Here is a 15,116-nt window from a genome sequence, read left to right as displayed (position 1 = left end):
GTGTGTGTGTGTGTGTGTGTGTGTGAGTGAGTGTGTCTGTGAGTGTGTGTGTGTGTCTGTGTGAGTGTGTGTGTGCACCGGAGGCTGAAGGGCATGTAGTTCTGATGAGTTTTGCTGCTCTGGGTTCCGTTCAGAGACACACTGGACTCAGCGAACGGCAGATGATACAGACGTCCGTCCACGAAATTACTGCTGCAGATAAACGCCTGACGGACAGATGAAGAGATCACGACAGGGGAATTATCAAAAAAACACACTAAATGAAAACATAATGCATATAGGTATAAATAAAATAATATATAATATTAATAATAATGACAAAATATGAATAAAAATGATAAAAATTGTTTTGTATTTTGGACAGCAATGCTGCATTGTGCATTTGAAAAATAAAATGTTAACATGGTCATTTGTTATTTTGTCATTCGTAAATAAAACAAATGATTTGAAAGAATTAAAAATGCACAAATAGTATGCAATAATTTGAATGAATAATGAATCTAAACATATGAAATCTAAATACAAATTTTTGATATTTTTTATATATATATTTACGATATTTATATAGCTCTGTAAAACATTAAGAGATCACTTGAAAATGTACAGTTATGTGTTTAGGTAAAACATAATTTTTGCTTTCTGTAAACTACTGATGACATTTCTTCCCAATTTTAAATAAAAATGTTATCATTTTTGTACAATTGGTCAAAAAAAAAAAAAGATGTGATGTTTTCAGACTTGTTTATATTCATTTTTACAAAAACAACAATACCAATGTTTTAATTTCAGAAGATTTAAGAAATCAATATTTGGTGGAATAACCCTGATTTTCAATCAAAGCAACATTTGTTATTTTGACCAACGGTCGAAAAAACTAACAAAAAAAATCTAATTGGAAGAAATGTTATCAGAGCTTTACAGAACAAAACAAATATGAACATTTCACTCAAAGTAGTCTTCATTTTTTCTATAGCTTTGTATAGTTTTGTATTTTCGGATAGTGTTTACAATTTATAGCTCAATGCAGCATCACGAATAAAAGCAATGGTAATGAGTTGTTTTGAGTCTGATGTGGTTTATAAGAGTGTTGTTCTCAGACTCACGGATGGTTTGGATTTGATCATGTGATCGGGGCGTTTCTTGCTGCAGCAGTAGCGCATGGCGTCTCTCGCTTCTTTATTAAACACCACGCGGAAGAAGAACAGAAGCGGCCCCTGAAACACAAACACACACGCAATCACATCTAGGGCGTTGCTAGGCGGTTGCTAAGCAGCGTCACAGTACCTGAACACAGCAGAATCCGGCGAACAGATAGTGGAAGAGAATCATGTCGCTGTTGACCGACAGCAGCGCTAGCAGACACGTCACCGTCACCAGCAGCATCACAGCACACGCTGACCGCAGACCCGCCCTGCACACACACACACACACACACACTTTAACAAACACACACTCACACACTTCAGGATTCAGTGTGAACGAGACTCACGCCGGCACGTCTCTCGTCTCGCAGCTCTTCTGCTGGAGCGAACACGACGCTCTCGACGCCATGATGTACAGGAACACGGTCATCTGAGAGAAACAGACACTTTCAAACTCAGTACATACTAGCAGAAGTGTGCAAACGGACGTGAACACTCACCGACGCGGCGAACGCGACGGGACCCGCCAAACTCCAGATGAGGGTGTCGTAGACCGAGAGCCAGCAGAAGTCGGGGTTCCCGTAGCCCTCGGGGTCCAGTCCCACCGCCAGACCCGTGATGAAGGCCGGCACGCCCCAGCCAATCAGGTAGTAGAAGCGCATGGGGCCGTAGTTGATGTCGCGCAGCTCGCTCAGCATGCGGTACACATGCAGCCCCTCCAAGAAGAGCCAGGAGAAGACGCAGAGCCAGAGGAAGTGCAGCAGGATGGCCATCACCGTACACAGGAACTGCAGGGAGACAGACGGGCGTCACGCACCATTCCACACACTCACGCCACACGGACAGACAGGAAGTGCGTGTTACCGGGTTATCGGCTTGATTGATGCCTAAGATGAAGAGGAGGTGCGCGATGAAGAGCGCGGCCGCGCCGTTGTTGACGATGCTGGTCTTGTTGCTGCTCGCGGCCCGCAGGCAGGTGAGGAAGACGATGGTGAGGAAGAGGAAGCCCAGCGTCACGCCCACCGAACTCCACGTGATCAGCTTCACCGGCAGGATCTCTCCGTTCTGAAAGACAACACTCGTTCATTCAAACTTTCAGCGCAAAGTATACTTCGGCCGTCCGTGTTCCAAATCAGGATCAAGATCTATTCAGCCTCAGATTGCTGCGTATTAACACTAAAAAAAGGATCTGATTGAATGACTTTAAAGATACAGCAAGTCTAGACCAGAAAGTACCAAGAACGTAGACAAGAAATAACTGGTTCCGGACTTGACCAGAAGAGATGAAACTCATTTTCAGAGGAAGAACTAGTCAATGGATTTGACAAGGTTAGTTCTGAGTGGTTGCTAGGGTGTTGCTAAGTGGTTGCTAGGTAGCTGGTAGAATTTTCTGGGTGGTTGATAGGGCGTTGCTAAGTGGTTGCTAAACAGTCGCTACAGTGTTCTCAGTGGTTGCTAGGCAGTTGGTAGTGTTTTGTGAGTGATTACTAGGGAGTTGGTAGGGTGTTGCTAAGTGGTTGCTTAAAAGTTACTAGGGTGTTCAGAGGGATCGCTAGGGCATTATTATGTGGTTGCTAAGCAGTTGCTAGTTTTCTGGGTGATCTCTAGGGTGTTGCTATGTGGTTGGTAAGCAGTTTCTTTGGTGTTCTCAGCAGTTGATGGCAAGGTTTTCTGGGTGGTTGCTAGGGAATTGCTATGTTGGTACTAGGCAGTTGCTAGGGTGCTGCTAGGCAGTTGCTAGGGCATTGCTGTATGGTTGATAAACAGTTGCTAGAATGTTCTCAGTGGTTGTTGGAAGTGTTTTCCTGCTGGTTGTTAAGGCATTGCTATGTGGTTACTAGGCAGTTGCTAGGGTGTTCTGTATGATTTCTAGTGTGTTGATAAGCAGTTGCTACAGTGTTCTCAGTGGTTGTTGTTAGGGTTTTCTGGGTGGTTGCTAGGACATTGCTATGTGGTTGTAAGAGAGTTGCTAGGGAGTTCTGGGTGGATGCTGGGGTGTTGCTAGGCATTTGGTAGGGGTTTCTGAATGACTGCTAGAGTGTTGTTATGTGTTTTGGATAGTTGCAAAAGGTGTTGATAAGCAGTTGCTAGGGTGTTGCTAGGGTTTTCTGGGTAGTTGCTAGGGCATTACTATATGATTGATAAGCAGTTGCTACATTGTTCTCAGTGGTTGTTGCTAGGGTATCACTATGTGCTTGATAAGCAGTTGCTAGGGTTTTCTGGATAGTTGCTAGGGCATTGCTATATGATTGATAAGCAGTTATTAGGGTGTCCTGGGTGATTGGTAGGGTTTTGCTAAGCAGTTGGTAGGGTTTTCTGGGTGTTTTTTATGTGTGGTTGCTTAGCAGTTTCTAGGGTGTTTTCAGTAGTTACTAGGGACGTCCAGGTATAAGGTATACTGCCCCAAGTTAGCAAAGACCAACCCTCTGTTACTAATGTAATTCTGATCAGGTTAGTGTTGGGTTAGGTTAGGTTGAGTTGTGTCACCTCTCGGCGTGAGATGTCCATGAGCACGGCGAAGCTGGTCATGTGGTAACACTGACAGCTGATGTGTGTGTTGTTCCTGAAGACCACCTCACAACCCTTAGAAGACCAGCCGCCCGGACCGCCAGCGCTGCACACACAACACAACACAAGCTCACAAACACCTACATCATATCTACACGCTACACACACATGTGAGTGTGTACTCACACTATGGAGTGGTTCCAGAACACACAGATGGGTTTAGAGCGCTCCTCAGTGGTCATCAGGCGGAACTGCACCGTGATGGGTTTATCCAGCGTGTGCTGCAGCAGCTCCTCGTTATCATGAACCGTTATACTGACCACAGGAGTGTTGATAACCGGACGCTTGGGGACCCTATACACACATACACACACAGCGTTAGATCAATCAATTAATCTGTGAATGTCTCATCTGATCTAGTCTAGTCTGGTCTGGTCTGGTCTAGTCTAGTCTAGTCTGGTCTGGTCTGGTCTAGTGTGGTCTAGTCTGGTCTGGTCTGGTCTGGTCTAGTTTGGTCTAGTCTAGTCTGGAGAAACGTCATTGGAAACTTTCAGTTTTATACTACATTGTTACTTTTGATAAGAAACAAAGTCTCATCTTTCAAATTAAATCCATTTAATCAGGAAATTCAAATAATAATCGCTGTATAAACGCCTCAGTTCAAACAGCAGCGCGATCACCCCTTCCTCTTTCCTACTAGTTTTAACGTGAAATAAACATGAATGAACATCTGACGCCTCACGTAATCGCTCAGTCAACCGCGGCGAGACGCCATTAAAACAGCATGTAAACAACGTCACGTAGCATTTCATTTACCTCAGGCAAGTCATCAGAGTCTACAGCTCGTTATTTGCTAGAGAAATGAAGTCTAGAGAAGTGCATTTCACGAAATATTAGACTAAATACTCATTACATTTTACTTAACCTGTTAGTGATGTCTTAATGACTTAGTGTATGTTTTTCAGTGGTTGCTAGGTAGTTGGTGGGATGTTGCTAGGACGTATAAAGTATACTGCCCCAAGAGACCAAGCCTATGCAACTAACTAACTTCTGATCAGGTTAGTGTTGGGTTAGGTTAGGTTGAGTTGTGTCACCTCTCGGCGTGAGATGTCCATGAGCACGGCGAAGCTGGTCATGTGGTAACACTGACAGCTGATGTGTGTGTTGTTCCTGAAGACCACCTCACAACCCTTAGAAGACCAGCCGCCCGGACCGCCAGCGCTGCACACACAACACAACACAAGCTCACAAACACCTACATCATATCTACACGCTACACACACATGTGAGTGTGTACTCACACTATGGAGTGGTTCCAGAACACACAGATGGGTTTAGAGCGCTCCTCAGTGGTCATCAGGCGGAACTGCACCGTGATGGGTTTATCCAGCGTGTGCTGCAGCAGCTCCTCATTATCATGAACTGTTATACTGACCACAGGAGTGTTGATAACCGGACGCTTGGGGACCCTATACACACATACACACACAGCGTTAGATCAATCAATTAATCTGTGAATGTCTCATCTGATCTAGTCTAGTCTGGTCTGGTCTGGTCTAGTCTAGTCTAGTCTAGTCTGGTCTGGTCTGGTCTAGTGTGGTCTAGTCTGGTCTGGTCTGGTCTGGTCTAGGTTGGTCTAGTCTAGTCTGGACTAGTTTGGTCTAGTCTAGTCTGGTCTAGACTGGTCTGGACTAGTCTAATCTGGTCTGGTCTAGTCTAGTCTGGTCTAGTCTAGTCTGGTCTGGTCTAGTTTGGTCTAGTCTAGTCTGGATTAGCTTTGTCTAGTCAAGTCTGGGCTGGTCTAGTCTAGTCTGGTCTAGTCTAATCTGGTCTAGTCTAGTCTAGTCTGGTCTGGTTTTGTCTAGTCAAGTCTGGGCTGGTCTAGTTTAGTCTGGTCTAGTCTGGGCTGGTCTAGTCTAGTCTAGTCTGGTCTGGTTTTGTCTAGTCAAGTCTGGGCTGGTCTAGTTTAGTCTGGTCTAGTCTGGGCTGGTCTAGTCTAGTCTAGTCTGGTCTATTTTGGTCTGGTCTAGTCTAGTCTGGTCTGGTCTGGACTAGTCTAATCTGGTCTGGTCTATTCTAGTCTGGTCTGGCCTGGTCTAGTTTGGTCTAGTCTGGTTTGGTCTAGTTTGGTCTAGTCTAGTCTGGATTAGTTTTGTCTAGTCAAGTCTGGGCTGGTCTAGTCTAGTCTGGTCTAGTCTGGGCTGGTCTAGTCTAGTTTGTCTGGTCTATTTTGGTCTGGTTTGGTCTAGTCTAGTCTAGTCTGGTCTGGTCTGGTCTAGTCTAGTTTGGTCTTGTCTAGTCTGGGCTGGTCTAGTCTGGTCTAGTCTAGTCTAGTCTGGTCTGGTCTCACCTGAGGCTCCTCTTGTCGGTGTCGTATCGCTCTGGAAGCAGCGCCGCTAGGCTGTGGAAGATGATGACGCTGGCGACGGCGTCCTGCTCGCGCTCATCCGGGTGCCGTTTCTTCCGATTGGCCGTGTGGTTTCTGCCGGACTCTGCGATTGGCTCGCTGTGGTGCCGCTGACCTTTGCCCTCGGGGGCAGGGATGAAGACCGAGTCGGGAAGAGTGACAGCCGTCTCCAGGTCGAGTGGGCGTGGCCCGCGCAGAGACTCATAACGCGGCAGTTTAGCGCCGGCGAAATTCATCTTCTCCAAACGATCGATGGAGATGACTGGAATGAGACGGCACAAAAACTACTGATTCAAAACAGGTTTGCAAACTAAAATAACATTTAACACAAAGTAAACGACAAACCAAATGAAATAAAAAACATATCAAATAACACTACTTTAGCTAACTTACAGTAACAGTAGTTTTGTAGTTTCTAGATTAATCATATAGATGTATAGATGTTAATGTAGATTAGGGATGTGCAACAGTACTCGAGTACTCAAAAGATGTGAGAAGAGAGAGAATCATGGCCTCAAAGTCACGTAGTGATGTCTGGCTTCACTTTGAGAAGACCGATGAAAATACAGTTCAGTGCAAGCTGTGCAGCGCCATGCTGTCACACAAATCTACAACAAGTACAATGCGCTATCATCTAACATTTGCACATAAAATGTCTGGCGATAACAGAGCGGCAACTCAGACGAGCATTGCATCATTTGCCGTTAGACCAAAATGCAACGCAGGCAGAACCGAGAAGATGACCCAGCTAATCGTTGAAATGGTGGTGAAAGATTTGCTGCCCATTAGTTTCGTCGACGGAGAAGGATTTAAAGATTTCATGCATTACGTTGAGCCCGAGTATGACATTCCGTCACGCAAAACAGTCACGGCAAGAATAGATGCTCTATATGAAAAGACTGCTTCTTCACTGAAGGACAGACTGTCAAAGACAATAGTGACACTAATGTAGTCTATATTGCTTTTAGATGTTTTTTTTTATTATTATTATTACTGATGCTATAATAATGCAGCTGTACTTTTTTTCGTCATATTTGTGGGCATAATTCAATTCATATGGCTTCGAAAACGAGTAGGCGATTTATGGAAAATAAAACTTAATAAACTTAACTTAAAACGTATAACTTAAAACTTAAAACTAAAACTTAATTACAACTATTACACTTAATAACGTAGATGAAAATATAGCACAAATCTGCCATACATTTATAATGAGAACTTAAAGATAGATACTATAGATAGAAATCTGTAGTAAATTCTGTCCTTGCCCATCTTTCAGCGCGCTGTCATGAAAACGCATCACGGCGGGAGCTTGCTCTCTCTCTTTCTCTGTCTAGCGCATAACTTAGCATCCTATTGTGCAGATACAAGTTGTAATGTTACGTCTGCTATGTATCTAAGTTATCTGATTTATCATAGGATGCGTCATAGAATGAGCTTCAGTTTATTGGCATAAAGTCACTCTTCACTTCAGGCAGCTATTCCTTTTTAGATGCTTCTTTATTAATAACATTGCTTCATCATAATCATAATCTAACATGTCCTAATCATGTGTTCATGTTTTCATAGACAGGTTTTCATGTCATATTTTTAACATTCATTTTCATAACAATCTTCAGATTTTTTCATTATATCATTACGGCCATGCCCCGCCCCCCGCACAAGCCCCACCCCCAATTACTCGATTAATCGTTTTTGAAACCTATCGATGATCGAAATGAGATAATTTATTTAATTATTTAAATAAAAGTCCATGAAATGAAATGTCAAGGTAGTGCATGTGATTTTTTTTTTTAAATATCACAAATAAAATGTCACTACTACCTTTGACAGATTTCAGTGAATGTTGTAATATGATAAATCATGCGTCGATATTACTGACTAAAAGAGGGAGTGGGTGTGGCCTGTGAATCTTTAGCCAATCAGAAACACTCTTGGCACATCCATCAATTTTGTACGTCCAGGTTTGCAGAGGGCGGGGTTTGGATGGAGGGTGTGTGCATGTAACTCAGTGAAGGAATGAAACAACAGACCGATGTTGGGCGTGACGATGGTGAAGGGGCTCAGGTAGGTCTTCCTCATGTTTTGCGCGAGCGTGTTCGTATACTCCTCGAACTGTCGCAGCAGTGTAGCCGTGCCTCCCTCCGTCTGCTGGATGAGCTCCCAGTGTCCGCGCGTTTCCGCCGACAGTATAGCGCTGCCCACGTGCATCAGGTGCTGCCACAGCGACCAATCACAGAGTAAAAATGTCGTAACTTGTTTTAGTTCGTAACTAATTCGTTACTTTAAAAAATGCATCTAGTATTCCTAATAAAAATAAACTATTATTTCCTGTAAATCTGGTGCAAAACTTCAATACAAATACTCCCATTTCTCTTGTTTTTAAGTGGATTTACGTCACTAATAATAATTAATAAAAAACGTTATATATATAATTTAAATCATAAGAAACTGTTATAATTATTAATTATATTTTTCACTCAAATTAGTCATGTCTAAATGCTACAAAGGAGAGAAAATGATTTACAATGCTAAAAATGTAGTTTGCATCACTACTTTAAGTTCGTAACTACTTAAAAATCGCTATTTTTAAAATGCGGACTAGTATTCCTAATAAAAATAACTAGGTACGTATTATGCGTTATTTTGTGCCGAAGTATACAAATCTATAAATAACGCATTTAATAATGCATTTAATAATATTGAAATAATGTGTTTCTTAACTCAAGAAAATTGCGCAACATGCGTTAATTGTAGCATATCAGCGCTAAAACTGCACACGCATACTTTGTTACACAGGACTTCCTAATGCTACATCTGAGAGAAAATTGCTTGCAAAGCTAAACGTATGTAGTTGGTCGCATCACTACTTTTAGTTCGTAAATACTTGCAGAATGCAAACTAGTATTCTTAATAAAAATAACTAGTTACACATTATTCTGTGCTAAATAATGAGATAACTGAAGTATGCATGGTTTGCTTACTCAAGAAAAATTGCGCAACATGCGATAATTGTAGCACTGCGCATACATACTTTGTTAAACAGGAATTCTTAATGTTACATTCAGAAGAAAATAGTTTGCAATGGTAAAAATTTAGTTAGTCGCTACTTTTAGTTTGTAACTATTAATAAATCATTACTTTTAAAATGCAAATTACATTACGTGTTATTTATGCATTATTTAAATGGCAAGCTAACTGAAATATGCATGGTTCCTTTACTCAAAAAACAAAACTGCGCAACGTTGTAGCTGCGCACGCGTACCTCGTTGAACAGGACGTCCTGCGTGGCGGTGAGGTTGAAGCCCTGCTGGCTGCTCTCGTGCTGCAGTATGGCGCGCGTCAGGTGATACACGATCTTCACGTCGCTGCCGTAGAACTGTCTCGCGTTCTTCGTTGCGTTACGCAGCAGCGCCGCCGTCTGCTGGACGTTACTGGAGTCCATCAGAGATGCGTTACGCGCCAAACGCTCCGACTGCAGGCATGAAAACACAGGTGAGGACGTGCGGAGCTGACGCCAGAGGTGTGTGTGAGGCGTGAGATTCTCACCAGTGTCTTGAGTTTACTGAAGCTCACGGATGTGCAGTTGAAGAGGTTCGGTGGCAGCCAGCCCTTGTGCTCGTCACAGTGACGGATCGCAGTTCCTGCGCGCAAATACAACACCATTACAATAGTAAAGGACAAACTACATCAAATATAAATAAATCAAATTTGCAGTTCCTGCACACACATATAAAGCCAAAATAGTAAAATAGTAATATTATTAAAATAGTAATAGTAAAATATATGACAAAAAAAACACTCACTTTAAAAGTTATATATATATTTTTTTTAAATGGATGATTTTTCAAGAGTTTTCTAGCAGATTTCACTAAAGTGAAACCAAAAAGTCTTGCTGGATTTGCTTAACTAATAATAATTAAATAAATAAAAAGGTTCTAAATTATAATGTAATTAATTAATAAATTATTATAATTAATTTACTGATAATAAATAATAATAATAATAATAATTTGCATTTTCTGCAAACAAATACAAAATCATTAAAATATTTTAACACAAATGACAATTTACTTTGAAATTTAAATAAAGTAAAAAATCAGTTTTTGTAGATTATTTAGCATTAAAAGCTGTTTCAACACTAGTATCTGCTAGATGAAGTCACATATGAAGATGTAAAATGCTAATATGTAATTGTAAGCACATCTATCTTCTTACCAAGGTAAAGTCACACAGCACACTAGTTAACCCATGTTAAACACGGCAGAACATGTGCAGCTTTATGTGTTTATATTAGCTGCTATTGTTCACACAACGCTGAACTAATCACAAAAGTCTTCAAAAAAACCTTCTCAGCAACTTTACATCAATTTAATCTGATAAAGTGACCATTCTCACCATAAAAACACCGTTATATTAACATTGTGAGTGTGAAATGTTTGATTCGTACCGATGGATCCTTTCGGACACGAGACGGCCGCTGGTAAACCGAACTTGGTCCGCGGCCACCAGATTCCTGCTTCCATGGCCTGCGGACAGCTGTCGTAGATGACTGAACACACACACACACGTGTTACTGAGGGATTGTGGGACACACATGACAGCCTGATGAGCGTGTGTCTGAGAGTCTGACCTTCACAGCCGCTGGAAGAGACCTCAGCGAAGGGGTTATCACAGCGGTCACACTGCCGCCCGATGACACCCGGCTTACACGGACACTGACCGCTGTCCCGGTCGCAGGAGCGCGAGAACGCGCCCACGGCGTAGCAGTCGCACAGCAGACACGCCGCGCTCGCCGCAGGCCGGAAGTGATTGTCCTGACCAGAGAATCACACACATTACATTTACAACACAGACGGTCACACATATTCAACTGGTGTGATCTGTGTGACATGAGGACCATTTCTTCTGCTTTTTAGGAAAATAAACTGGATGACCGGATGTAACACAACACTCTAACTAGCAGTCAAGCATAAAAATAAAAGAGTATAATAAAAATAGATTCTAAAATATTCTAAACAATATTTAAAAAAAACAGAAAAAAATTGATAATACAATATTAAAATAAATTCATTAAACGATTAAAAAATATTTTTTACAACTTATACCATATAAAAACTAATAGAATAATATACATTTTATAATATAAATAGAATAAAGTGAAGTTTAAAATGTACTAAAACAATATAAAAGTTAATGAATTATATAATATTTTTATTTTATAATAAAAATTTTGTTTAGTAACAATATAAAAAACAATATATTTTTAAAATTTATTAAACAACATTAAAATAATTTTAAAAAATGTTTATTACAATATTAAAATAAAGTAAAAAATACTGAAAAAATCATTAAACAATATAAAAGTTAATATTTTTATTTTATAATTTAATTTTTATTTAATTACAATATAAAAAAAACAATATATTTTATTTTATAACATTAAAATAATCAGGAAAAAAATAGTTTATTAAAGAGTATAAAATTAAAATAGTATGATAAAAAAAAACATTTTAAATTTGAATATAATATAAACGTAAAATTTATTAAACAACATAAAAATTAAACAACAATACATTATTATAATTTTATACGGTTTAATAAATTGTATAATGTATTTTTATTAATTAATTTAATTTTATATTGTTTAATGCACTGTATAATCTAATCAAATATACAATTTATTACACAGCATAAAATAAAATAATCGAAATAAATAATAGTTTATTAAATAATATAAAATCTAAACAATAAAAAATTATACAATTTAACCAAAAACATATAAATATAAATGATTAAATACCGTTTTAATAAACATTTTCAAAACTAAAAGCATTAACTATAGACACAGCAATAAAGTTTGCTCAAACCTTGCAGCGACACGCGCCGCTGGTCTTGTTACAGTCGGCGTCGAATCCTTTAGCCGTGTCACAGTTACACGGACCACATGACTTATCGCCCCACCATCCGCGGGGACACGGCAGATCCGTCCTGAACACACACACACACACACACACACACACACCCACACACACACACACACGTTAACACACATGGACACCCTTTTCTGTAAAATACAATGATATTATAATTATAATTATTCCATAAAGCCCATTTGGATTCTAGCTAGCGGAGTCAACACACACGTTAGCACACATGGCATCACAGCGCCGTGAATCTCGGCACACGTCAGGAAACACTCTTACTTTTTCTCGCAGTACTGGCCGAAGTAGCTGCTGGGACAGTTACAAATGTATCCGTGGGCGGAGCTTGACTTCCTGCTGCATGCTGATTGGTGCTCGCAGGGGTTCAGCGCACAAGCATCGCTGCAGTTGTTGCCGTAGTAACCTGTTATCATGTGTAAACAATAAAAAAACACAACAAAATAAATAATACATATTTCAATTAAATACTAAATACTAAACTAAATCAAATTTAAATCAAAACGGAAAACACAAAACAAAAACTAATCACAGATATGGATCACTATAATCGGACTGACCGCTGTGGCATCTGCAGGAATGTGTGTCCCAGTCGTCGCTGCAGTCGCTGTGAGCCGGACACGGGTTCGACCCGCAGGGGTTCGGCAGACTGCAGCCTGACTCCACGTTCACCACATCAGCCTGGTGCATGCTGGGAAACACGAGAGCCGAGGCGGAGTCACCCAGACGCAAACCCTGCAGACAACCACATGTGATGATCATATATCTGTGTGTGTGTGTGTGTGTGTGTGTGTGTGAGAGAGAGAGCGAGAGAGAGAGAGAGTGTGTGTGTGTGTATGAGTGAGTGTGTGTGTGTGTGTGTGTGAGAGAGAGAGCGAGAGAGAGAGAGAGTGTGTGTGTGTGTATGAGTGAGTGTGTGTGTGTGTGTGTGTGAGAGAGAGAGCGAGAGAGAGAGAGAGTGTGTGTGTGTGTATGAGTGAGTGTGTGTGTGTGTGTGTGTGAGAGAGAGAGCGAGAGAGAGAGAGAGTGTGTGTGTGTGTATGAGTGAGTGTGTGTGTGTGTGTGTGTGAGAGAGAGAGCGAGAGAGAGAGAGAGTGTGTGTGTGTGTATGAGTGAGTGTGTGTGTGTGTGTGTGTGAGAGAGAGAGCGAGAGAGAGAGAGAGTGTGTGTGTGTGTATGAGTGAGTGTGTGTGTGTGTGTGTGTGAGAGAGAGAGCGAGAGAGAGAGAGAGTGTGTGTGTGTGTATGAGTGAGTGTGTGTGTGTGTGTGTGTGAGAGAGAGAGCGAGAGAGAGAGAGAGTGTGTGTGTGTGTATGAGTGAGTGTGTGTGTGTGTGTGTGTGAGAGAGAGAGCGAGAGAGAGAGAGAGTGTGTGTGTGTGTATGAGTGAGTGTGTGTGTGTGTGTGTGTGAGAGAGAGAGCGAGAGAGAGAGAGAGTGTGTGTGTGTGTATGAGTGAGTGTGTGTGTGTGTGTGTGTGAGAGAGAGAGCGAGAGAGAGAGAGAGTGTGTGTGTGTGTATGAGTGAGTGTGTGTGTGTGTGTGTGTGAGAGAGAGAGCGAGAGAGAGAGAGAGTGTGTGTGTGTGTATGAGTGAGTGTGTGTGTGTGTGTGTGTGAGAGAGAGAGCGAGAGAGAGAGAGAGTGTGTGTGTGTGTATGAGTGAGTGTGTGTGTGTGTGTGTGTGAGAGAGAGAGCGAGAGAGAGAGAGAGTGTGTGTGTGTGTATGAGTGAGTGTGTGTGTGTGTGTGTGTGAGAGAGAGAGCGAGAGAGAGAGAGAGTGTGTGTGTGTGTATGAGTGAGTGTGTGTGTGTGTGTGTGTGAGAGAGAGAGCGAGAGAGAGAGAGAGTGTGTGTGTGTGTATGAGTGAGTGTGTGTGTGTGTGTGTGTGAGAGAGAGAGCGAGAGAGAGAGAGAGTGTGTGTGTGTGTATGAGTGAGTGTGTGTGTGTGTGTGTGTGAGAGAGAGAGCGAGAGAGAGAGAGAGTGTGTGTGTGTGTATGAGTGAGTGTGTGTGTGTGTGTGTGTGAGAGAGAGAGCGAGAGAGAGAGAGAGTGTGTGTGTGTGTATGAGTGAGTGTGTGTGTGTGTGTGTGTGAGAGAGAGAGCGAGAGAGAGAGAGAGTGTGTGTGTGTGTATGAGTGAGTGTGTGTGTGTGTGTGTGTGAGAGAGAGAGCGAGAGAGAGAGAGAGTGTGTGTGTGTGTATGAGTGAGTGTGTGTGTGTGTGTGTGTGAGAGAGAGAGCGAGAGAGAGAGAGAGTGTGTGTGTGTGTATGAGTGAGTGTGTGTGTGTGTGTGTGTGAGAGAGAGAGCGAGAGAGAGAGAGAGTGTGTGTGTGTGTATGAGTGAGTGTGTGTGTGTGTGTGTGTGAGAGAGAGAGCGAGAGAGAGAGAGAGTGTGTGTGTGTGTATGAGTGAGTGTGTGTGTGTGTGTGTGTGAGAGAGAGAGCGAGAGAGAGAGAGAGTGTGTGTGTGTGTATGAGTGAGTGTGTGTGTGTGTGTGTGTGAGAGAGAGAGCGAGAGAGAGAGAGAGTGTGTGTGTGTGTATGAGTGAGTGTGTGTGTGTGTGTGTGTGAGAGAGAGAGCGAGAGAGAGAGAGAGTGTGTGTGTGTGTATGAGTGAGTGTGTGTGTGTGTGTGTGTGAGAGAGAGAGCGAGAGAGAGAGAGAGTGTGTGTGTGTGTATGAGTGAGTGTGTGTGTGTGTGTGTGTGAGAGAGAGAGCGAGAGAGAGAGAGAGTGTGTGTGTGTGTATGAGTGAGTGTGTGTGTGTGTGTGTGTGAGAGAGAGAGCGAGAGAGAGAGAGAGTGTGTGTGTGTGTATGAGTGAGTGTGTGTGTGTGTGTGTGTGAGAGAGAGAGCGAGAGAGAGAGAGAGTGTGTGTGTGTGTATGAGTGAGTGTGTGTGTGTGTGTGTGTGAGAGAGAGAGCGAGAGAGAGAGAGAGTGTGTGTGTGTGTATGAGTGAGTGTGTGTGTGTGTGTGTGTGAGAGAGAGAGCGAGAGAGAGAGAGAGTGTGTGTGTGTGTATGAGTGAGTGTGTGTGTGTGTGTGTGTGTGAGAGAGAGTGTGAGTGTGTGTGACAGAGAGAGTGTGTGTGTGTGTATGAGTGAGTGTGTGTGTGTGTGTGTGTG

The 15,116-nt window shown here is 42.1% G+C and overlaps 1 protein-coding gene across 1 annotated transcript in view; it reads right to left on the bottom strand.

Moving 5' to 3' along the window:
• celsr2 (cadherin, EGF LAG seven-pass G-type receptor 2) overlaps positions 1–15,116 on the bottom strand; it is a 46,634-nt gene that overhangs the window by 2,490 nt on the left and 29,028 nt on the right. The window contains exons 12-28 of the mRNA XM_016255916.1: positions 12,560–12,734; positions 12,264–12,405; positions 11,928–12,048; positions 10,691–10,874; positions 10,508–10,609; positions 9,607–9,701; positions 9,323–9,532; positions 8,091–8,274; positions 6,001–6,319; positions 4,952–5,119; positions 4,745–4,871; positions 2,007–2,207; positions 1,643–1,930; positions 1,490–1,572; positions 1,285–1,411; positions 1,104–1,214; positions 77–206 (exon numbers count right to left, since the gene is read on the bottom strand). Coding sequence (XP_016111402.1) covers positions 77–206; positions 1,104–1,214; positions 1,285–1,411; positions 1,490–1,572; positions 1,643–1,930; positions 2,007–2,207; positions 4,745–4,871; positions 4,952–5,119; positions 6,001–6,319; positions 8,091–8,274; positions 9,323–9,532; positions 9,607–9,701; positions 10,508–10,609; positions 10,691–10,874; positions 11,928–12,048; positions 12,264–12,405; positions 12,560–12,734 — 2,767 coding nt within the window. The remainder of the gene's footprint in view (positions 1–76; positions 207–1,103; positions 1,215–1,284; positions 1,412–1,489; positions 1,573–1,642; positions 1,931–2,006; positions 2,208–4,744; positions 4,872–4,951; positions 5,120–6,000; positions 6,320–8,090; positions 8,275–9,322; positions 9,533–9,606; positions 9,702–10,507; positions 10,610–10,690; positions 10,875–11,927; positions 12,049–12,263; positions 12,406–12,559; positions 12,735–15,116) is intronic.

This window comes from Sinocyclocheilus grahami, unplaced genomic scaffold (assembly GCF_001515645.1).
Source record: "Sinocyclocheilus grahami isolate Dianchi unplaced genomic scaffold, SAMN03320097.WGS_v1.1 scaffold1378.1, whole genome shotgun sequence".
NCBI lineage: Eukaryota > Metazoa > Chordata > Actinopteri > Cypriniformes > Cyprinidae > Sinocyclocheilus > Sinocyclocheilus grahami.
This window is presented reverse-complemented; position numbering and strand designations above follow the sequence as displayed.